The 25,452-nt window shown below is 42.0% G+C and overlaps 1 protein-coding gene across 2 annotated transcripts in view; it reads right to left on the reverse strand.

The window, feature by feature from the left end:
• trim23 (tripartite motif containing 23) overlaps positions 1-22,151 on the reverse strand; it is a 39,558-nt gene extending 17,407 nt beyond the window's left edge. For both annotated transcript variants that reach the window (XM_043689624.1, XM_043689615.1), the window contains exons 1-5: positions 21,992-22,151; positions 17,472-17,634; positions 16,219-16,340; positions 15,167-15,445; positions 904-1,086 (exon numbers count right to left, since the gene is read on the reverse strand). In XM_043689624.1, coding sequence (XP_043545559.1) covers positions 904-1,086; positions 15,167-15,445; positions 16,219-16,340; positions 17,472-17,634; positions 21,992-22,120 — 876 coding nt within the window. In that variant the 5' untranslated portion in view covers positions 22,121-22,151. The remainder of the gene's footprint in view (positions 1-903; positions 1,087-15,166; positions 15,446-16,218; positions 16,341-17,471; positions 17,635-21,991) is intronic.
• Between the last annotated feature and the right edge of the window lie 3,301 nt (positions 22,152-25,452).

Raw genomic sequence — 25,452 nt, forward strand, 5'->3', positions numbered from 1 at the left:
TGCCCTCATCAATCTTCTTTGTTACTTCTTCAAAAAACTCAATCAAGTTTGTGAGACATGATTTCCCATGCACAAAGCCATGCTGACTATCCCGAATCAGTCCTTGCCTTTCCAAATACACGTACATCCTGTCCCTCAGGATTCCCTCCAACAACTTGCCCACCACCGAGGTCAGGCTCACCAGTCTATAGTTCCCTGGCTTGTCTTTACCGCCCTTCTTAAACAGTGGCACCACCTTTGCTAACCTCCAGTCTTCCGGCACCTCACCTGTGACTATTGATGATACAAATATCTCAGCAAGAGGCCCAGCAATCACTTCTCTAGCTTGCCACAGAGTTCTTGGGTACACCTGATGTGGCTCCACACAAAGGCCGCCTTGCTGATCTTTGAGGGGCCCTATTCTCTCCCGAGTTACCCTTTTGTCCTTAATATATTTGTAAAGACCCTTTGGATTCTCCTTAATTGTATTTGTCAATGCTATCTCATGTCCCCATTTTGCCCTCCTGATTTCCCTCTTAAGTACACTCCTACTTTTTTTATAGTCTTCTAAGGATTCACTCGATCTATCCTATCTATACCGGATATATGCTTCCTTCTTTTTCTTAACCAAACCCTCAATTTCTTTAGTCATCCAGCATTCCCTATACCTACCAGCCTTCCCTTTCACCCTGACAGGAATATACTTTCTCTGGATTCTTGTTATCTCATTTCTGAAGAGTACATTCAAAGTTCTCAAAAATAACTAACTGAACTAAACAATGAAATATAGTGCTTCAATGAAGCAAACTGGAAAATATTTTTTTAAAAACTGGTGAGCTTGATTAAAGCAAATCAACATTATAATGAGCAATCCTTCAGGATCAAGGCTACAAAGTGTTCCAAGGGAAGATATGTTAGTCTTACATGATCTGGGTGAGCCATTCCAATTCTACTTTCAATTATTTGCTCTCCTCCTTCAATCTTCTGAATAATACCACCAAGTTTTCTAGAGTAGTCAGAGATTTCCTCCGTAAAAGTACGGATACAGTGTGCCATATCTAAAATAGATGCACGGATTTGATTTGCTTCCGTTTCCAAGAGTATGTTCTGTAATAATAAAAACAATAATATTTAAAATGTAGATTACATTAACACTGTTACAGTTTATTGGCATGTCTGTTAAAATGTTTTGCAAAAGAAGCAAATGCATGGGAGAATAAACTTTTTCACATTGAGAGAACTGTAACAACTGCCTAAGGGCAGGTTGAAATGAAGTATTCAAGAGTTCACTGGATGATTATTTAAATATAAACAACGTGTAGGGTTACAGGGAAAAGGCAGGATATTGAAATCCAGCCAACATGCTGAGAGGCAGCACAGACATGATAGGATAAATGGGTTCCTTCTGCACCAGAACAATTCTGAGACCTAACACAACTTTTGCTGAAGAACTATATTAGAAAAACTTTCTTTTTTGCATTCCAGTTCTTAAGCAGTTCATGAAGTCCCTTTCAATCAACTATAATTTTTTAGTCAAATAAGAAACTATTTTTCCTTGTGCCATAACATATAGAACCAATTGTTAACAGATGTATATGAGCCCCCATTTCAAGGATGTCAAGATAGCAGAAATAAAGTTATTCTACTAATGCATCATACATTGTTCAAATCTATAACTTGACGGAGTATTTAATAAAACACATTGTGCTAATGTATCATTCCTGCCAATGCAGTTCAGCTTTGTTTGGTTTTTAAACTTTATGGGCATGTGTCATCACAAGTATATTCCTCCAAAAGCTTTCACCTTGACAACTGATGACAGCAAAAGTACGGTCATACTACGGGGTATGGATGCGATGTAGAACTGAAATCAGCAAACTTAACTAGCGTAGTTGGTTGTGAACTGCTGAAGTCATTTATGGAACAATCAAAATTGCTTGTACATCACAAGTTTCAGGTTGGTTACAGCTGTTTGGGTGTGATTTTATGGTTTAGAAGAGAATAAAACCTTGCTTTGCATGTGAAATTATGGAAGAAATGGTAATTGAGTCCCAAGTGATTTCCAAAAAGCAAGTCCACAATTCTGTACAGAATTGTGGGGTTGAAAAAAAAAAGTTTAAATTAAAATAAAATTAATCAAAACAAGATCTACAAGTATCTTTCTGCACTTGCAAAGTTTTTGGGTTAGCCACTGCGTTGGGCAGATTCAGAACCATAAGGCACAAGAGTTGGAGTGGGATATTTAACTCATCAAACCTGCTCTGCCATTCAATAACATCATGGGTGATCAGATGCTCACCACCACTTTTTTACTTTATCCCAATAACCCTAGTTCCTGACTGATTAAAAATCTGCCAAACTGATTCGATTATCCATAACGACCAAGCTTTAATAGCCCTCTACAATAAAATATTTCACAGATTCACTAATCTCCTAGAGAAGAAATTCCTTCTCATGTCTCTCTTAAATGGGCAATCCAGTGGTCTGACAGAATGCCCTCTGGTCCTAGATGCTCCCACAAGAGAAAATAACATTTCTTCATTGACCCTGACAAGGCCTCTAAGAGTCTTGTGTGTTTCAATAAGATTGACTCACATGCTTTGAGTACAAGTTCAAACTACTCAACTTCTCACAAGGAAATAAAGGCATTCTCCTAACCTAGAGAGTCTACACTGGACTGCCTCTAATACCTGTACATTTTTCTTTAGATAAGGGAACCAAAACTGTTCACAGTATTCTAGATGTGATCTGAGTAGTGCATTGTATCGTGTTATCAAGATTTTCCTATTTTGTGCACAATTTCCTTCAAGGTAAAATCCAACAGGCCATTTGCCTTCCCTATGCCCACAGAAATTGAATGATAGCTGTGAGACAAGTACAGTGACCCCCAAATCTCTCTGTACTGCGGCTTTCATCAGTTATTCACCATTAAAAAAAACATTTAGCGCATCTATTCTGCCTGCCATAGTACACAACATCCAACATCCACCTGGCAGATTAAGTAATTCAAATTCAGTCAGTGGTTATGAACAACAGACTGTAAGTGAGGCAGGTAGGGGGATCTTGAGTACCAAGTGGAGGAGCCTCAGCCCTTGACTTGTCCAACAGGTATGAGATTTTTGCTCCCTATATGGATGAGGAAAAGGGCTATGGACGGGATGAGCCAGCTGTGGAGCCATGGAGCAGAAGGCACCATGGTGCAGAAGGCACCATGGTGCTGAAGGCCATTCAAGAGGGGGGAGCAAAAAGACAAGTAGTTCTTATAGGGGATTCTATAATTAGAGTGAATAGATAGTATTCTTTGTGAGTCGGATCGGGAGTCCTGCATGGTGTGTTGCCTGCCTGGTGCCAGGGTGCAGGACATCTCTGAATAACTTGAAAGGATATTGGAGCAGGAGGGGGAGGATCCAGTTGTTGTGGTCCATTATGGCACAAAAAACAGACAAGGCTAGGAAGGAGGACCTGTTTGGGGAGTATCAAGCACTAGGAAGGAAATTGAAGAACAGGTCCTTGAGGGTCATAATCTCTGGATTACTGCCCGAGCCACATGCCAGTTGGCATAGGGATAAGAAAATTAAGGAAGTAAACATGTGACTAAGAGATTGGTGTGGGAAAGAGGGATTCCATTTCATGGGACATTGGCATCAGTTTTGGAACTGGGGGGATGAGTACCGATGGGACGGTCTCCACTGAACTGATCTGGAACCAGCATTCTGGCAAAAAGAATAAATAGGGTGGTCACTAGAAGTTTAAACTTGTGAGTCGGTGGGAGGGGGGGGTGGGTGGAGGAGGGGGTGGAGGAAAAGGAAAAGCGACAGGGAGAATGGAGTCAAGTAGAAAGATAAGCAGCAGGTTAGCATGTGTGCAGGGTTTAAGTTCAAGGCAGGCTAGGAATGAAGCAAAAAGGAAAGATAACTTAGGTAGAGTTGATGGAAATCATGAGGATAAGAAAATTAGCATTAAGGTGCTTCACCTGAATGCTTGAATCATTCGTAACATAGTAGATGAATTAACAGCACAAATCATCGTAAATGATTATGATGTGGTAGGCATCACAGAAATGTGGTTGCAGGGACCTCAGGACTGGCAGTTAAACATCCAAGGATTTACAACTTAACAAAAAGGAGGTGGGCAGAGGGGCGGGCTTGTCCTATTAGTTAAGAATGAAATTAAATCTATGGCATTAAATGACAGAGTCAGATGATGTGGCATCTGTGTGGGTGGAGCTGAGGAAGCACAAAGGCAAAAAACAAACATAATGGGAGTTATGTACAGACATCCCAGCAGTGGTCAGGACCAGGGGCGCAAGATGTACCAGGAACTAGATAGGGCATGTCAGAAAGCTAAGGTCACGGTGATCATGGGGGACTTCAACATGTAAATGGACTGGATGAATTAGGTTGTTGGTGGATCCAAAGAAAGGGAATTTATGGAATGCTTACAGGATGGCTTTTTGGAACAGCTGGTGATGGAGCCCACAAGGGAGCAGGCTATTCTCGACTTAGTGTTTTGTAACAAGCCTTTATGAAAGATCTTAAAGTCCGGGACCACTTAGGAGGCAGCGATAATAATATGGTAGTATTCAGTCTGCAGTCTGAAAGAGAGAAGGCAAAATCGGATGTAATGGTGTTATAGTTAAATAAAAGGTAATTTCAGCGGCATGAGAGAGGTACAGACTAAAATTAACTGGAAGCAGAGCCTTCTGGGGAAGACAGTACAGCCACAAACAGCAGGAGTTTCTGGGTGTAACTGAGGTTGCAGTACAGAGGTACATCCCCAAGTAAAGAAAGATTACCCTGGGGGGAATTAGACAACCACGGCTAACGAAGGAACTCAGGAAATGTATCACAAGAAACAAGACAGCCTATAAAGTGGCCAAGAGCACTGGGAAATCAGAAGATTGGGAAGACTACAAAAGCAAATAAAGGATAACAAAGAGAGAAATAAGGAAGCAGAGGATCAAATATGAAGGTAAGCTAGCCAGCAATATTAGAAATGATAGTAAAAGTTTCTTTCAGTACATAAGAAACAAATGAGAGGCAAAAGTAGAGATTGAACCACTCTAAATTGATACAGAAAGGCTAGTGATGGGGGATAAGGAAATAGCTGAAGAACTTAATAAGTACTTTGTGTCAGTCTTCACAGTGGAAGACAGGAGTAAATTCCAACCAATTAAGGAGAGTCAAGGGGCAGACTTGAGTATGGTGGCCATTACAAAGGAGAAAGTACCTGATAAGCTAAAAGGTCTAAAAATTGATAAATCTCCTGGCCCCAATGGGCTACCTCCCAGAGTTCTGAGGGAGGTGGCTGAAGAAATAGCGGGGGCGCTGGTTGTAATATTTCAAAAGTCACTGGAGTCAGGGAAAGTCCCAGATTATTGGAAAATCGCTGTTGTAACCCCCTTGTTCAAGAAAGGATCAAGACAAAAGATGGAAAATTATAGGCCGATTAGCCTAAACTCAGTTGTAGATAAAATTCTATAATTCATTGTTAAGGATGAAATTTCTAAATTCTTGGAAGAGCTGGGTCAAATTAGAACAAGTCAGAATGGATTTTGTAAGGGGAGATCATGCCTGATAAATCTGTTAGAATTCTTTGAAGAGGTAACAAGTAGGTTAGATCAGGGAAACCTAGTGGATGTCATCAATCTAGACTTCCAAAAGGCCTTTGATAAGGTGCCTCACGGGAGGCTGTTGAATAAGGTGAGGTGTTCGAGGTGAGCTACTGGCATGGATTGAGGATTGGCTGTCTGTCAGACAGCCAAGAGTTGGGATAAAAGGTTCTTTTTCAGAATGGCAGCTGGTGAAAAGTGGTGTCCCACAGGGTTCAGTGTTGGGGCAGCAGGTGTTCACTTTATATATTAATGATCTGGATGAAGAGACTAGGGGCATTCTAGCAAGGTTCGCCGATGATACGAAGTTAGGTGGACAGGCAGATAGTTCTGAGGAGATGGGGAGACTGCAAAAAGATTTAGGCAGTTTAGGAGAGTGGTCCAAGAAATGGCTGATGAAATTCAATGTGAGCAAAACGAGATCATGCACTTTGGAAAAAAAGAGCACAGACATGGATTATTTTATAAATGGTGAGAAAATTCATAAAGCCAAAGTACAAAGGGAGGCTTTGTGTGTGGGAAATCATGGCAGGGACAGACCACTATAAACACCGGAGGAAACATCAAAGAAGCGCTTCGCAGGAGGCTCCCAAGCACTGATGATGTCGCCTAGCCAGGGGACGAAACGTTTGCAACAAAAACTTCCAGCTCGGCGAACAGAACCACAGCAACGTGCACCCGAGCTACAAATCTTCGCACAAACTTTGATAAATCATGTCTCACAAACTTGATCAAGTTTTTTGAAGAAGTAACAAAGAAGATTGATGAGGGCAGAGCAGTAGATATAATCTATATAGACTTCAGTAATGCATTCGACAAGGTTCCCCATGGGAGACTAGTTAGCAAGGTTAGATCTCATGGAATACAGGGAGAACTAACCAGTTGGATACAGAACTGGCTCAAAGGTAGAAGACAGAGAGTGGTGGTGGAGGGTTGTTTTTCAGACTGGAGGCCTGTGACCAGTGGAGTGCCACAAGGATCGGTGCTGGGCCCTCTACTTTTTGTCATTTACATAAATGATTTGGATGCGAGCATAAGAGATACAATTAGTAAGTTTGCAGATGACACCAAAATTGGAGGTATAGTCGACAGCGAAGGTTACCTCAGATTACAACAGGATCTGGACCAGATAGGCCAATGGGCTGAGAAGTGACAGATGGAGTTTAATTCAGATAAATGTGAGGTGCTGCATTTTGGGAAAGCAAATCTTAGCAGAACTTGTACACTTAATGGTAAGGTCCTAGGGAGTGTTGCTGAACAAAGAGACCTTGGAGTGCAGGTTCATAGCTCCTTGAAAGTGAAGTCGCAGGTAGATAGGATAGTGAAAAAGGTGTTTGGTATGCTTTCCTATTTTGGTCAGAGTATTGAGTACAGGAGTTGGGAAGTAATGTTGCAGCCGTACAGGACACTGGTTAGGCCACTGTTGGAATATTGCGTGCAATTCTGGTCTCCTTCCTATTGGAAAGATGTTGTGAAACTTGAAAGGATTCAGAAAAGATTTACAAGGATGTTGCCAGGGTTGGAGGATCTGAGCTATAAGGAGAGGCTGAGCAGGCTGGGGCTGTTTTCCCTGGAGCGTCGGAGGCTGACGGGTGACCTTATAGAGGTTTACAAAATCATGAGGGGCATGGATAGGATAAATAGACAAGGTATTTTCCCTGGGGTGGTGGGGTCCAGAACTAGAGGGTTTAGGGTTAGAAGGGAAAGATATAAAAGAGACCTAAGTGGCAACGTTTTCACAGAGGGTGGTATGTGTATGGAATGAGCTGCCAGAGGATGTGGTGGAGGCTAGTGCAATTGCAACATTTAAAGGCATTTGGATGGGTATATGAATAGGAAGGGTTTGGAGGGATATGGGCCGGGTGCTGGCAGGTGGGACTAGATTGGGTTGGGATATCTGTTCGGCCTGGACGAGTTGGACCTAAGGGTCTGTTTCCATGCTGTACATCTCTATGATTCTATCTGGGAGTGCTCATACATGATTTTCTAAAGGTTGACTTGCAGGTTGAGTCCGTGGTTAAGAAAGCAAATGTAATGTTGTCATTTATTTCAAGAGTGTCGGAATGTAAAAGCAATGATGTGCTACTGAGACATTATAAAGCTTTGGTTAGGCCCTATTTAGAATACTGTGTCCAGTTTGGAGCCCCACACCTCAGGAAGGACATACTGGCACTGGACAGTGTCCAGCGGAGATTCACACGGATGATCCCTGGAATGGTAGGCCTAATATACGATGAACAGCTGAGGATCCTGGGATTGTATTCGTTAGAGTTTAGAAGGTTGAGGGGAGATCTAATAGAAACTTACAAGATAATGCATGGTTTAGAAAGGTTGGACACTGGGAAAGTGTTTCCGTCAGGGGGGTACTAAGACTTGTGGGCACAGCCTTAGAATTAGAGGGGATCAATTTAGAACGGAAATGAGACGAAATTTCTTCAGCCAGAGAGTGGTGGGCCTGTGGAATTCATTTGACACAGAGCGCAGTGGAGACCATGACTTTAAATGTCTTCAAGGCAGCGTTTGATAAATTCTTAATCTTGCGACAAATTAAGGGATATGGGGAAGAATGCGGGTAAGTGGCGTTCAAATGCCCATCAGCCATGACTGAATGTCGGAGTGGACATGATGGCCGAATGGTATTACTTCCACTCATATTTTTTATGGTCTTAACTTTTCCATTTGATATTACACCGAGTTTTTGACCACTCACTTAATCTATCTGTATCCCTCTGTAGACTGTGGCATCCTCACTACTTGTGTACTTTTGTGACATCCACAAATTTGACAGTAGCACATTCACTTCCCTCATCCATGTCATTAATACTGTAAATACGTCTGATCCTAACACTGATTCTCCGGCAAAGAATCCTGAGGGACAGAATTTATACATATTTGGAAAGACAAGGACTGATTAGCGATAGTCAACATGGCTTTGTGCGTGGGAAATCTGGTCTCACTGACATGATTGAATTTTTTTGAGGAAGTAACAAAGAGGATTGGTAAGGGCAAAATGGTAGACGTGATCTATATGGATTTCAGAATAGAGTAGCTTTATTTGTCATTTCTACCACATACAGCTGGTACAATAAAAACGAGTCAGGATACCTCCAAAACCAAGGTGCTATATGAACACACAGACAACACTAGAATACAGTCATACACAGGGCAGCATAAAATGCATAGAAGAGTGCAAAACATGCAAGACAGCACAGTAATTCCTGACAAGACAAGACAGTAATCATACTGGTGGACAAATTACACTATAACAATGAATGATCATTAATAAAACAGTGTTTTAGCAGCAATTCAAACAATCATCCAATAATTGCAAATGGAAGAGTGTAATCATATAGTATTAAGTAGCCTGATGGCCTGAGGAAAGAAACTATTGCACAGTCTGGCCGTGAGAGACTGAATGCTCTGGTATCTTCTACCAGATGGCAGGAGGGAGGAGTTTAAATGAAGGATGTGTGGGGTCATCCATAACGCTGTTAGCCTTACGGATGCAGCGTGTGGTGCAAATGTCTGTAATGGAAGAAAAAGATACCCCGATGATCTTCTATCCATTATAGGGTCTTACGGTCTGAGACGATGCAATTCCCAAACCAGGCAGTGATGCAGCTGCTCAGGGTACTTTCAATGAACCCTCTGTAAAATATGGTGAGGATGGGAGATGGGGGATGAGAAATGGGCTTTCCGCAACCTACACAGAAAGTAGAGAGGCTGCTGGGCCTTCTTGTCCATGAAGCTGGTGTTGAGGGACCAGGTGAGATTCTCCGGCAGCTGGACTCCAAGACATTTGGTGCTCTTCACGATCTTCACGGGGGAGCCGATGTCCAGCAGAGTGTGACAGCTCCGTGCCCTCCTGAAGTCAGCAATCATCTTCATTTTGCCCACATTCAGAGGCAGGTTGTTGGCTCTGCACCAGTCCATTAGACGCTGCACCTCCTCTCTGTATGCTGACTCATTATTTCTGCTAATGAGACCAACTACCATCGTGTCATCAGCGAACTTAATAATATGATTTGAGCAGTGCATCGCTGCACAGTCTTGTGTCAGCAGGGTGAACAGCAATGGACTGAGCACACAGCCCTCAGGGCCCCCTGTGCTCAGTGTGATGGTGTTGGAGATGCTGTTCCCAATATGGACTGACTGAGGTCTCCCAGTCAAGAAATCCAGGATCCAGTTACAGAGGGAGATATTCAAGCCCAGCAGACTCAGCTTTCCAATCAGGTGTTGATGGAGTTAAATACAGAACTGAAGTCTATGAACAGTAATCTGACGTCGGTGTCTTTCATTTCCAGATGGGTGAGGGCCAGATGGACGGTGGTGGAAATGGCATCATCTGTTGAGTGGTTGGGACAATACGCGAGCTGCAGGGTCTCCAGTGATGGGGGCAGCAGAGTCTTAATATGCCTCATCACGAGCCTCTGCAAACACTTCATGATGATGGGTTTGAATGCAACGGGGTGGTAGTCGTTGAGGCAAGACACTGAAGACTTCTTCGGCACGGGGACAATGATAATAGCCTTGAAGCACATTGGAACTATGGCGCAATTCAGGGAGATGTTAAAAATGTCCACGAGAACATCCGTCAGCATGACAGACTCTGCCAGCGATGTTATCTCGTCCAGTAGCCTTGCATGGGTTGACTCTGCATAGAGTTTTCCTCACATCAGCCATAGTAAGAAACCACACCTGGTCATTGGGAGGAGGGGTGATCTTCCTCCCTGCCACATCATTTTCTGCCTCAAACCTTGCTTGAAGTTGTTCAACTCATCTGGGATGGAAGCATCACTAGCACAAGCGGACGATGCTGTTCTGTGGCCTGGTGATGGCCCGAATACCCTTCCACATGCTCCGCATATCACTGCTGTCCTGAAAAAGGCTGCATTTCTCTGTGCGGATGAACCTTTGCCTCTTTGACAGCCGGGGACACATTGGCCCTTGCTGTTGCTAGGGCAGTCTTGTCAGCTGCTCTGAAGGCAGAATCACGGATCCTCAGCAGTGCACAAACCTTTGCGGTCATCCATGGCTTCTGGTTGGGACAAGAAGTGATGGTCTTCGACACAGTGACGTCGTCAATGCACTTGCTAATGTCACAAAACACTGACGCCGTGTATTCCTCTAAGTTGATGGAATCGCCATTGGTTGCCACCTCCTTAAACACATGCCAGTCAGTGTGCTCAAAACAGTCTTGAAGAGCAGAAATGGCTCTTGCCGGCAAGGTTTTAACCTGCTTCAGAACTGGTTTGACACATCTGATGAGCAATCTGTATGCTGGAAGTAGCATAACAGAGATGTGGTCTGAGGAACTGAGGTGGAGGTGGGGCGCTGCTCTGTGAGAGTTGGGTGTGTTGGTATAAAAAAGATCCACATGTTTCCCCTCCCCCCTCTCTAGGGACTAGCACAGAGTCCTTGCATCGTTTTGTGTTCATGTAGATGCACAGATCCCCCACCCCGAGCCTTACCATGCAGAGCTGCATTTCTGTAGGCGCGAAACAAGGCAAGCCCGTCTAGCTGGATGGCAGTGTCTGGAACTCTGTCGCTAAGCCATGTTTCGGTGAAAACCAGGACCCAGCAATCACACCAAGAAGCCTGTCACAGTCAGATGCAGTCGACCTTGTTGTTCAGGGAGCAGACATTGAAGAACAGAATGGACAGGAGAGCTGGCCGGGTAGAGTTTGTTTTTAGCCTAGCATGAACGCCTGCTCGTTTTCTGCACTTCCACCTCCTTGCAACCCGCTTCCAATGTGTCAACACTTGGCCACCAGCATCAGGCGATGCTGAGGACTGGCGGCCTGGTCTCTGCAGCAAGCCAAGATTTGTAACTCCTTCAACAGCTCTCCATTGAGGTTCGTTTTCAGCCAGTTCCTGGACTGTAGCAGTGTTTGCAGATTGTAACAGTACCTACAAACACTGGGTTTCCTGTTCCTGTTACTCCTGTGCTTTAGAAAAATGAAATTAAACAGCCCTAGGTTAGAAGAGACAGTGCGAGCTGCTGCCACACCGTCATTAAGGTGCTCAATCAGGTTCCTCACAGTAGACTGGTTAGTAAAGTTAGATCACATGGAATTCAGGGAGAACTAGTTATTTGGATAGGGAACTGGCTCAAAGGTAGAACACAGAATTTGGTGGTGGCAGATTGGTTTTCAGACTGAAGGCCTGTGACCAGCGGGGTGCCACAAGGATTGGTTCATTTAAATAAATGATTTGGATGTTAAGGTAGGAAGTATAGTTAGTAAGTTTGTACATGACACCATAATTGGTGCTGCAGTAAACAGAGAAACGGGTTACCTCAGACTACAAGGGGATCTTGATCAGACAGCTCAATGGGCTGAGGAGTGGCAGATGGAGTTTAATTTAGATAAATGTGAAGTGCTGCATTTTGGAAAGGCAAATCAACCCAGGACTTATACACTTGATGGTAAAGTTCTGGGAATGTTGCCAAACAAAGATATCTTGGAGTGCACTATTCTGTCTACTGCGGATTCCTTGAAAGTGGAGTCTGGGATAGACAGGACATAGAAGAAGGCATTTGGGATGTCTGCCTTTATTGCTCAGTACATTGAGTATAGGGGTTGGGTGGTTATGTTGCCGCTGAATAGGATATTAATTAGGTCACTTTTGGAATACTGCGTGCAATTCTGATCTCCCTGCTGTGAAACTTGAAATGGTTCAGAAAGGATTTACAAGGATGTTGCCAGGGTTGGAGGATTTGAGATTAAGAGAGAGGCTGAATAGGCTGGGGCTATTTTCTCTGGAGCGTCAGAGACTAAAGGGTGACCTTATAGGTCTTTTCCCCCCGAGTGGGTGAATCTAAAACTAGACGGCATCGGTTTAGGTTTAGAGGGGAAAGATTTAAAAGGGACTTAAGGGGCAACTTTTTCATGTAGAGGGTAGTGTGTGTATAGAATAAGTTGCCAGAGGAAGTGGTGAAGGCTGGTACAATTACCATATTTAAAATGGCATCTAGATTGGTATATGAAAAGGAATTGTTTATAGGGATATAGGCTAAATGATGGCAAATGGGACTAGATTTCTTTCGGATATCTGATTGACATGGACGAGTTAGACCAACGGGTCAGTTTTCATGCCTGTATCCACTAGTCAAAGGTTGACATCCTTAAAATGTCTCTTTTAGCTCAAATCTGTCTTCTATTTGTTCTTCTTCTGTCCATGCTAATATATTACTCCCAACACCACAGTAATGCCACTGAAGACAGACAAATTGCTTGGACCTGATTGGGTATAAGTTAGGATAATGAAGGAAGTAGCTATGAGGTGTAGATGCACTGGCAGTAATTTTTCAGGAATCCTTACATTCTGTAAAAATCACAGATGATCAGAAAACTGCCAATGTGGTCTCCTCATTTAAAAAGAAGAACAAAACTACAGACCAATTAACTTAACACCTGTCATTGAGAAAATGTTAAGAGTCCATTTTAAAGGATGTAATTGCAAAGCATGTGGAAATGCATAATATAATCAAGCAGATCAACCCTTCTTTCTCACTCGAACACTTCTTTGCCATGTCTCTCAAACATCTTTGTTGCTAAATCACTTTCCCAGGCCACGCCAGCTAGCTGTCCGTTCCCTTGTAATTACCCTTATTTTAAGCTTAGCACAGTCGCTTCCAACCTAAATTCCTCTCTCTCGAACTGAATGCTAAATTTTACCATGTTATGGTCACTGTTTCTAAGGGGATATTTTACTTACATCAGTTATTAAGTTTGTCTTGTTACACATTAACAGATCCAAAACAACCCAAACCCTGATTGGATCGATAACATATTGTTCCAAAAAATGGTCTCAGATATAATCTATGAATTCTTCCTCACAGCCTTTTGCGAATTTGATTTTCCTAATCTACATGATGAGTGAAGTCACCATGGTTAATGTACTGCCTTTATACATGCCTTCATTATATGCTGATACTAACTTTTCTGTAGGAAAGGAACAGTTATGGGGGCCTGTAGACTACTCCCACCAATGTGTTCTTCCATTGTTGTTATTTCTTAACTTCACCCATATGGATTCTATATCATCTGATCCAGGATCATTACTTGCTATCATACTTATTACATCCTGTACTAACCACCATTCTCTTCCTGGCCGTCTTTTTAAAAAGTCACAAAAATGTGTTCTGAAGAAGGGTCACAAAAATGTTAACTCTGCTTTTTCTCCACTGGTGTTGCCAGACTTGCTGAGTTTTCCACAATTTCTGTTTTTGCACCCGAATATTTAATTGCCAGTTTGCTCTCCTTGTATTCATGTTTACATAATAGTTATAAAATCATACCATTAAAATATATTTGTGCTCTTAATTCATTATTTTGTTCCAAATACTACATATATCCAAGTAAAGAACCAATACTGTTCCATTTTTTGCCACTTTCTTTCCCCTTTGACTCTAGTTGCTACTTATAAAAATGTCTCTTCCTGTCCCACTCTAGGTATTATCATCAAAACAGTTGCTATGCAATGCAGTTATATCCTCTTACTTTATAAGCTCATGTATCCGCCTCCTGAACCCCTGTAATTAGTTTAGAGCATATCTGCAGTCCTAACTATCCAATTCATCAGGACACTTCCCAGGACAGTTTAAGTGAATTATGTGTCACTAGTTCAGCTCCCTTCTACCCCAGTATTATTGCCAGTGCTGCATGAACCAAAACCCATTCTTCCCACAACAATCTTTCAACCACAAGTTTAATTCCTTGCCTGTTTTTACTCTGTGCCAGTTTGTTATGTCTGTGTGTATGATTGTAAGGAATGCAGCTAAACTGAAATTGGATGAGTCTGATCCATGAATTTAAAGAGTAACAAAACAATGAAACAGGGCAAATTGGACAGTGGGAAGTATGAAATTCTTTAACTGAAGGTGTAGGCTCATTGAGCATATAGGCACCAACTAAACATCAAGTTGTTCAGAGGCAAAGAAAAGGAGAAAAATATTAATGAAAATCATCAATTTTTACAATCTTGGAAGAGTCCACTTTACCCTAGCCACCTAATTGCACACTTCTGCTTCCCCACCTTTAGGATTTTACAAAAATACTGAAAGCAAACAAAAAAAAGGGGATAGGTAAGATTAAACACATCAGTGTAAAGTAGAATTTATAACATTAATTGAACTAGCGAAAAGAAAACATGTGAAGGGAGTTTAATACAGGAATAGTCATCAGCTGGGGATGTATCAGCCCTGCAGAAAAAAGAACTTCTCTTTACCAAAAGCAAATACCACAGTCAACTATTTATAGGAAGAAAGGAAACAGATTTTCACAAAACCTCCCTTTTTGAAAGGTAGTGTCTCTGTACTTGTATCTTTCTATTTGAAGTGTCATCTTTCTTAAGATCGTGAATTAAAGTTGAATATAAACAACAGATGGGCCCATGACTTGGTGCATTCTGTTCTCAACTTACATGCTCATATCCAATGCTTTAAATCCTGCAACAAAATACATCAAATTCAAAATACTAATGTATCTGTTCTCTTTCAAATTCTCTGATAAGACTATACACAATCAATTTTGTCAGTTGCATACTTAACATCTTAGCCAATACAATAGGTACCTTGTGACCTTGATGCTTTGCATATTCCTTGCATACGCAGCACATTAGGGGACTGGATTGACAACCTTCCTCTAAACAAACAAACTCGATCACATGCACTTGGTGTTGTGAGCACATGGTTTTCTCGTGTGGCTTGTCAGCTAGAGGTACTCGACGATGTTTGGCTAAGGTCCGTGTGGAGTGTGTTAGCTGGGAGCAGTCTGCACAAAGATGAGTTGCACAGACGGTACAATACATAGATGCAATGTGGCTTTCATCTTCATCACAGCGGATAATGCGCTACAGAAATATTCATAACGAAAAGCAGATTGTTAGTTTATGTACTATCAAGAAACATTAAAATGCTTTCTACCCAATTCTTACCAGTTTATTAAGCTGCAAGTACTATACATTAGTTGCTCTATACTATACTGGCTGATAATATAAAATTACTATAATTTGATCATTATCTAGACTAAAGAGCTCCAAAATCTTCATTATATCATTTATAAATCAGCACAAAAACATAAAATACTGGAAATGTTCAGGCTGGCAGCATGAAGCGAAAGGAACAATTCTAATGAAAGAACCTACTTCTCCTTCCAGAAATGTTGCCAAACCTGAACTTTTTCAGCATTCACAGTATTTGCTTTGGTACCTAACAACAGACTTTAGAACACTTTGCACAATACGTAATGGATGTATTGTGAATAAATTACTAACATCGTGTTCTGCTGTTTTTGGAAAACATACAACATCCATTTCTTGTGAATCTCTGTTCTACTTAGGAAAAACATCACAAGTTTACCTAGGGAACAAAATTTCCCACCCATCCCCAAAGTAATGCAAGTGAGAACTGAAAGCTTATATAAATAATATAAAAATCATACCAGCACTGACTCCTAACAGTTCCAAAAATCAGCAGTACAACTGGTGAAAAGTCACTAAACCTGAAAGGTCAGTTTTCTTTCTCTCCTTGATACTCTGTCCTGTTGAGCTCATTCAGCAATTTTGGTTTTCTGCTTCAGATTTTCAGTATCTGCAATAGTTTATTTTTATTCTTCAATACATACCTCTCCTGATATTTCAAGAACCTCTTCGGATGCTCCATGATGATTGGCAGTGCCATTCTGCAAACGTTCAAGGAGCTCCAGCAAAGCAAAATTTTTCTTTAAGCCCCAGACACCTGAATCACCTGTCAAATGAATTAATATTCAGTCAGTCATTGTCAAATCTTCAGTATCTCCTCTTTTTAAATTGCTATGCTAGTCAACCCAAGGAGTACTGACAATTTTTGAACTTCTCTCCATCTACATATTTCACAAGAAAGAACAAAAGTGTAGAATCAAGCATCCCTCAATTCATTCAAAGTGTTTTGGGCTGGGGTGGAAACACTGCAGTTATAGTCTGTGTAAAAAAAGGAAACATTGAGGTAAATTTGATCTTGAAAATGCTGAGAGAAAGAAAAGCAGTGCAAGCATTAATAACGGCAAGTTCATCATGACTATAAAAAATGGTCCCAACCTGCCAAAAAGACTCATTCAAAGCTGCTGGCAGCTTCTTATCCCATACAACTTACTTCAGATGTTTAGATTAGATTAGATTAGATTAGATTAGATTAGATCCTGTATCGTAAACTTGCAGTTTTCCAGTGCAACATTTAAAATAATGAGACATTTATAGGGTGCCTGTAAACTTTAAGGCCCTCCCCCAAACATTTTATAGTCAACAAAATACTTTTGAATTACTGTATAGTCACAGTTGTAATGTAGGAAATGCTGCAGCTAATTTACATACAGCAACCTCCACAAACAGTAATGTAATAATGACCAGTTTATCTGTCATAATGATATTGGTTGGCAGTAAACATTGGCCAGAATTCCTTTGTTCCTCTTCAAATAATGTAGTATGATTAAAAGTCAATAGCTAACTAGCTTTCACAGACAAAGCACCAAGCTTTATCGCCAAGACGGGAGTACAACTTCTCAGGACGTCTCAGTTAACAGAAAGTGTATTCCTTCCTTTCCATCATACAATGTCAGTCCCACTGTTCTTCTGTGGTTTTGCCTGCCCAATTACTGTTCTGCAATGTTTTAGTTGGAGCCTGACTAACCATTGCACAATGTCACAATATTAGGAGCATGTGGCAATTAGACATAGCAGAGCTAGATGCTCTGATAATGGTTCAAACTGAATTTGCGAAACTGATGCAAGCCAATAAACATGACAATCTTTAATTAGTAAATCTAAAATCTCAAACTGGCGCATGTGATATGATATTTAAAAACATTCAAAAATAATTAGAAACATAAATTTCTGGACTAACCTAATTCAGTCACCTGCCGGTCAAATGGACAACGTATCGCTCTTCCCTGTAGTGGAAGCCGGGTGAGACAATCATGACAGACAGTGTGACCACAAAGGAGCAAGCGAGGCACTTTGTCTCCCTGCAGGGAGAATACATCTTCACAAACTCCACATTCTAGAACCTAAAAATTAATAGGTAAATGCACTATGTGATATGCCACAGAAGTAAACCAAACAAAAATAATTCCCACATGCTGGATTGTTAGTTTTAGGGGAAGGACACAGCTGCAGGGAATTCACCTTCAGGATTCCCATTCAATTTTTATTCAAAAATATAAGTTCACATTGAACTGCTCAAGAAAGAAAGCAACTTTGTTGACAAGGTCAACATAGTCAAAAGGTCAAACTAACAGTCTTATTCTCCCAAGCGCTCTTTGCTGGAGTATGATTTCATCAACACTGGTTGTCCTCCAGTACAGTGACCCAAGTGGAGATTATTTATTCAAGAGTTTGACAACGAATGTTGAAAGGCTATGCAACCAAACATGCCAGGATGTTGTCGGACATGGCAGGCTTGAGTTATAGAGAAAGGCTGGATAGGCTGGGATTTTTCTTCACTGGAGCATAAGAGATTGAAAGGTGACCTGATAAACATTTATAAAATCATGAGAGATATAGATAAAGTTAAAGGTAGGTGTCTTTTCCCTACGATGGAGGCTTCAAAACTAGGGGGCACATTTTTAAGGTGAGAAGCGAGAGATTTAAACAAGACATCCAGGGCAGATCATTTTTACACAGAGGTTGGTTCAGATGTGGGATGAATCGCCTGAGAAAGTTGTGGATGCAGGCACAGTTACAACATTTAAAAGACAATTAAATAAGTACATGAATAGGAAAGGTTTGGAGGGATTAGGGCCACGAGCAGGCAGGTGGAACTAGTTTAGTTTGGGATTATGTTTGGCACGGACTGGTTGGACCGAAGGGTCTGCTTCTGTGCTGTACAACTCTATGACGCCATAACCAAACTTGATCACATTTTCACTTCATCTCCACCTGTAATCAAAGTGAGATACGGAGTGAAAAGAAATTGACTGACATCAGTACTTCTGGGTTAGGCAGGGGAAAATTATAATATTACTTCTTCCGCTCCAACAGAGATTAAGTTTCAACTAGCCTGCTCCTGAGACTGGATAGTCCCAAAGCCATTCAGAGGTTTTTACATTTCAAGTAACGCAACTATCTTTAAACTGCCTTAAAAATAATACTCTTAAGTCAACATTATTGTTACAATTTCTATAATTTTTACTTCTAAAGAAGTTATTTATTTCACTTCACTGATTATAGAAACACGAAAAATAATCAATGAAGACATGATGCAAATTACATGTTATAAACAAAGTAACCCAGCAAACCTCAACTATATACAGATTTTTTAAAAATGCAATACACACAATATAATTTAGCAAAATTAAATTCTGTATCTTCAGAATAAAAATTACTAATGGCACTTTTGTCCCATTTAAATATTAGGTTTTTCATTAATATAGCTTGTCTAAAACATTTTTAAAAAGCCTGACTACTATATATTTATCTGATAATACATGCCTGGTCTATGATGGATGATTCCACCAATAAGATTAACTGAATCTCAGCCTTGCTCTGCATGAAACTGGATAAATTATTGGACTTAGGAATAAATAATATTTTAAGCCTTTCTTTTTAAGATACTGTAGAAAGCAAGCATTTTTGGGGAGACTGCTTATAGAAAATCATGTCAGCGCTTGGAAAAAGAACATAAATATGTAAGTTTGGCATGTAAAAATCAAACCAATCAAGTGAGATACTGCATTATCACATGCATAAGGTAAACATGATACAGTGGTTATGTCACTGGATGACCAGAACACCTGTGCAACTGCAACAAAGATAAACTTTCTTCCTTGTCGACCTCAGCCTTTCACCCCCTTTGGCACAGTTTACAACATCATCCTCTTTCAGTTTTTTGCAGCGATACTGGTATTGTTCCATTCTTGCATATCCACTCAACGGCAGAGAATCAGCCACAATGACTTCCATCCCATTTCATTATTGGGAATCTCCAAAGCTCCATCTTTGCCCTCATCTGTTTCAGACCTACATACTCTTCCTTGACAACATCAAATGAAAACTTAACTTCAGTCTTCACGTTTATGTTGATACTGCCAGCTCTACCTCTCTTTGTCCCTCCACTGTTGCTAAATTGTGTGAACGTTCAACATGCTGGATGAGCAGCAATTGAAATATTGGGAAGAGTACAGCCATTGTCATTGATCTCTGCCACAAACTCCATTGCCCAGCCATTAACTCCATCCTTTTTTTTGGTCCAAGATTAAAGCAGATGCTTCACAATAGATTTTACCTGGAGATGACCTTTAAATGCATCCATACCACGTTTGTCCTCCCCAACAACAACGTCCAATCTGCCCTTATCTCTGTTCCAGCAGCGGATAAACTATTATTAGCAGTTTGTTATTATTCTATCTATCCCACTATGTAACTAATCAGGCTTATGTAAACACCGTAGCATATGTAAACTTAGGTCATCTGAAACTGTTGCCTGTATCCTATCTCAATGCCATATTCCCATCTTCTCCCCATACCTCTTGTATATGTTCACAGACTCATTCAATTTACCTAAATCACCTTGAATGTCACTTGCATTCTCCTCGCAACCCTCAACCTTGCTCAGTTTGTGTCATCAGCAAACTTGGAAATGTTGCATCTGGTTCCCTCAGCCAAGGGACTTAGCTAGATTGTGAATAGCTGGGGAAAAAGCTATTGTCATTTACTCGTTACTTGGAAAAATTGAAGAGACAAGAGGCAAGTTACTCACTGCAAAACCCCTAGTCTCTTAGGTCAGCAATGGTATGTCAAGAGATAATGGTTAAATTCACTCTTGTTCGAAATGGTCCTTGCCTTGCACTTGTCTCGCACCAAATGTCACATACAATTTATTAACCCAAGCGAACAAAGACAATAATCAGGGAACATTCACACTTATAACCTCATGATTAGATTAGATTAGATTTCCCATAGTGTGGAAATAGGCCCTTCAGCCCAACAAGTCCACATCAACCCTCCGAAGAGTAACCCACCCAGTCCCATTTCCCTCTGACTAATGCACCTAACACTATGGGCAATTTAGTATGGCCAATTCACCTGACCTGTACATCTTTAGACTGTGGGAGGAAACCGGAGCACCCGGAGGAAACCCACAGACATAGGGAGAATGTGCAAACTCCACACAGACAGTAGCCTGAGGCTGGAATCAAACCTGGTGCTGTAAGGCAGCAGTGCTAACCACTGAGCCACCATGCCGTCCCTAATGGCTGAGTGAAAATCACTGAGAAAGCAGCTGAAGGTGTTTCGAACCAGCACATTACCCCAAAAGGAACTGAAAACATTCTTGTTGCACAGTAGCTGTGTTCCTACCTCTAAGCCAGAAAGTTTGGGTTCAAATTCCACCAGAGCGGGTTGATTGAAATCATCTACCCTGAGGAACTAGGTTCCCGAGTTGCACTGGTAATGGTTCTCTCTCTGGAACAGGTTGATGAGAAAATACCTACCCCGAGGAACAAATCATAGGAGGAGTTGACCATTCAAACCCTCAAGACTGCACCAGCATTCAACATGATCAAACTCAATATTCTAATCCCGAAGCCTTGAGCCCCATAGTCTCAAGAGCCATGTTCACCTCCTTCCTGAAAACACATGTTTTCAACCATTTTCTGTGGTAGTGAATTCCACAGACTCATCACTCTCTGGGGTGAAGGCATTTCTCATCCCAGTCCTTAAATGTTTACCCCCTATCCATAAACTATGGCTCCTAGTCCTGGAGTTCCTATCTTCGGGAATATTTTTCCCTTGCATCTACCCTGTCTGATGATGTTCTTGAACTGAAATAATTGGCCTCCTGCAACCACAACCACCTTCGTCTATACACACTCGGAGCGATTCCTACGAGTCAAAGAGTGTGGTGCTGGAAAAGCACAACAGGTCAGGCAGCATCCGAGGAGCAGGAGAATCGACGTTTCCAGCATAATGGTTCCTGATGGACAGCTTATACCCAAAACGTCGATTCTCCTGCTCCTCTGATGCTGCTTGACCTGCTGTGGTTTTTCAACAAAGTTAAAAATCACACAACCCCAGGTTATAGTCCAACAGGTTTAATTGGAAGCACTAGCTTTCGGAGCGACGCTCCTTCATCAGGTGATTGTCTTTTCCAACAACACACTCTCGACTCTGACCTCCAGCATCTGCAGTCCTCACTTTCTCCCAGTGATTCCTACAAATGGAGAGTCCTCTGGTCAAGTACTGCAGGCGACGCTATCCCATCGCTTTGCTGATGATCGAGAATAGCCTGAGGGGGTGATGGGTTGTGTCCGGTGTTTTTGGGCACTTGGGGCTCTGCAGAAGACAGAGAGGGAAGGGGGTGGGGAGAGCAGGCCCGAGCACCAGAGCCAGAGGTTCCCTTCAAGTGAAGGTGAGGACCGCACTCACCTTGACCGAGCAGCCGTTGGCAGTGCGGAGACTGCGAGAGCCGCTGTCAGTGCCAGATCCAGATCCAGAGCCCGACGCCGACCCCAGCCCCAACGGTGTCAGCAGCAGCTTCACCGGAGCCGCCGCCATTGTGGAGCACACCAACGACCGGGCAGGGAGGGAAGAAGGCGGGGGCTCATTTAACATCTCAATGTGCTAAAATCACAATGATCCCATTTGAAATCGCAGAATGGCGTTGCCTTCTGAAACAATAAACCCACATCATATTTACAAATAGGGAATCAATTCTTCTGAAACTTATGCACAGGTCTAACTTTTGTCTGAATCACATATCCCCCTTCTTCTCCATTATGGTACTGTCCGGAGCGTCACCAATGTACGCATGCTCACATCGAGGCTGTGTGCAAGGATACAGTTTAAACAAGACGCTGAAATAGATCAGTGCCTTGACAATGGGAAAGGCTTTCATTATTCTCCAAAATAAATGCATTTCACCAGAAATCTAAAGAACAACACATAAATCACATGCAAAGGACATTGTCAATCAGGAAAGACTGGGGATTCACCTCGTGGCGAAAGCTAAAAATCTCACAAAACCAGGATAAAGTCCAATAGGTTTATTTGGAGCACTGGATCAGTGGTGCTGGAAGAGCACAGCAATTCAGGCAGTGCATCTGGAGTCATCCAGAATCTGGTTTCCAGCATCTGCAGTCATCCAGAATCTGGTTTCCAGCATCTGCAGTCGCACCACTGATCCAGAATCTGGTTTCCAGCATCTGCAGTCATTGTTTTTACCTCGTTGATTTTAACCCTACTGCGAATCCTCTTGCAAGGATGCCTGCCTTGAAGAAGTTTTCCTCCTCTCTCTACAAGAATCTCAGGGAGTCTCTCTCCCACTGCAACTCCCAGGTCCCCCACTCACCTATTGTACTCTTCAACCATGTCCTGAAACAAACCCGCTACCACAGCCACGTTTGCTTCCTCAATGCCTGTCTCCGTAACCACCTCATCCCACACGGACTCCGGACCAACTTTAAACCAGCAGAGTTCGGACCCAAACAGGACAAACAGTACAGACTACAGATTCAAAAACACCAGCAACAATTCTCCTTCAAGATCGTCCGCTCCACGCTTGCAGCTAACCTCTCTCAGTCTGCCCTGCCTCAGCTGAGGACCACACTCTCTCAGACCGGTGTTGGACTGGGGTGTACAAAGTTAAAAATCACACAACACCAGGTTATAGTCCAACAGGTTTAATTGGAAGCACACTAGCTTTCGGAGCGACGCTCCTTCATCAGGTGATTGTGGAGGGCTCGATCGTAACAAAGATTTATAGCAAAAATTTGCAGTGTGATGTAACTGTAATTATACATTGAAGAATTGATTGTCTGTTAAGCCTTTCATCTGTTAGAATACAGTGATAGTTTCACTTCTTTCATGTGTAAATCACAAAATCCTTTTTTTAAAAGTTGCATTCTCGGGTTAGCTGTTAACAGTGATGATAGCTAGACAATATGTTGAAGGTGTTAGCCCCCTGTGTTCTCTGTCTATGATCTGATGTTTAGATTGATTCCAATCTAAAAAGTGAGATAACAGAGTTTTACATAAATTCATGCAATTTTTGAGCGACGCTCCTTCACCTGATGAAGGAGCGTCGCTCCGAAAGCTAGTGTGCTTCCAATTAAACCTGTTGGACTATAACCTGGTGTTGTGTGATTTTATTCTTATTCATATACTCATCCAGATGCCTTTCAAATGTTGTAATTGTACCAGCCTCCAACACTTCCTCTGGCAGCTCATTCCATACACGCACCATCCCCTGTATGAAAATGTTGCCCCTTAGGTCCTGTTTAAATCTTTCCCCTCTCATCCTAAACCTATGCCCTCTAATTCTGGACTCTCCCATCCCAAAGAAAAGACCTTGTCTCTTTACCCTATCCATGCCCCTCATAATTTTATAAACCTCTATATGGTCACCCCACAGCCTCCAATGCTCCAGAGAAAATAGCCCCGGCCTATTCAGCCTCTCCCTACAGCTCAAATCCTCCAATCCTGGCCACATCCTTGTAAATCTTTTCTGAATCCTTTCAAGTTTCACAACATCAGTGTGGGGGCGGCATGGTTGCTCAGTGGTTAGCACTGCTGCCTCACAGCGCCAAGGACATGGGTTTGATTCCTGCCTTGGGTGACTTCCTGTGTGGAGTTTGCACATTCTCCCCATGTCTGCGTGGGTTTCCCCCAGGTGCTTTGGTTTCCTCCCACAATCCAAAGATGTGCAGGTTGGGTGAATTGGCCATGTTAAATTGCCCATAGTGTTCAGGGATGTGCAGGTTAGATACATTAATCAGGGGTAAATATAGCAGAATGGGTCTGGGTGGGTTACTCTTCGGCGGGTTGGTGGGCCAACAGGCCTGTTGCCATACTGTAGGGAATCTAATCTAATCCTTCTGATAGGAGGGAGACCAGAATTGCATACAATATTCCAAAAGTGGCCAAACCAATGTCATGTCCAGCCACAACATGACCTCCCAACTCCTATATTCAGTGCTCTATCCAATAAAGAAAAGCATATAATTAGGCTTGAGGATTGACACCACTTCACTTGGTTCATTTTGGCTGATTTTCCAGAAAGAAATATCTTTTCCACCAGCTCATTGCTATTTTAATGTACTCACTCTTCTCCAAGTATTCTGTATGCAGAAAAATTAACTAATATCATCCCTAAACGGAGCTTTTATAATAATTGTTGCTGAGGGTATTTAATGTAATTAAATATTCCAAAGCATTTCATAGGAGTACAGCTTATTTCTTATCATACCTCCATAGTTTGAAGAAATATTTACCTTACAGACAGCTTCAGACCAACAACTTTTTTCTCATATTTCAGACCCTTGACAGCAGACATCAGCCTCACCACTGGTTATCTGCACAGGTTCTGCAGTTCAATTATGTCTTGGTGACCAAAGCGAGGCATAATACTTGACTACGATCAGAAACTGTGAGTTTACTTACACTGGGTAGACTGTGGTTCAGAAATGCAGCTCTTTACCACCTTCTGAAGGAAAGTTTAGGGAGGCACAAAAAATGCTGGCCTGCAGTGATAATTATTTTCCATTAAAAAGTATTTTAAAATTGGGTCAATGATCACATTTTTGGCATCCCCATTATTTTGTTTTTGCATTGCTCAATTTGACCAGGAAAGTGCAGTTATATCACTATCTCTTCTGAAATATTAGGTAGTTGCTATGCAGTTTAACATTCATGGATTAGTGGTGCTGGAAGAGCACAGCAGTTCAGGCAGCATCCAAGGAGCAGCGAAATCGACGTTTCGGGCAAAAGTCCTTCATCAGGAATAAAGGCAGAGAGCCTGAAACATGGAGAGATAAGCTAGAGGAGGGTAGGGGTGGGGAGAGAGTAGCATAGAGTACAATAGGTGAGTGGGGGCGGGGATGAAGGTGATA

This window comes from Chiloscyllium plagiosum, chromosome 1 (assembly GCF_004010195.1).
Source record: "Chiloscyllium plagiosum isolate BGI_BamShark_2017 chromosome 1, ASM401019v2, whole genome shotgun sequence".
Taxonomy (NCBI): domain Eukaryota; kingdom Metazoa; phylum Chordata; class Chondrichthyes; order Orectolobiformes; family Hemiscylliidae; genus Chiloscyllium; species Chiloscyllium plagiosum.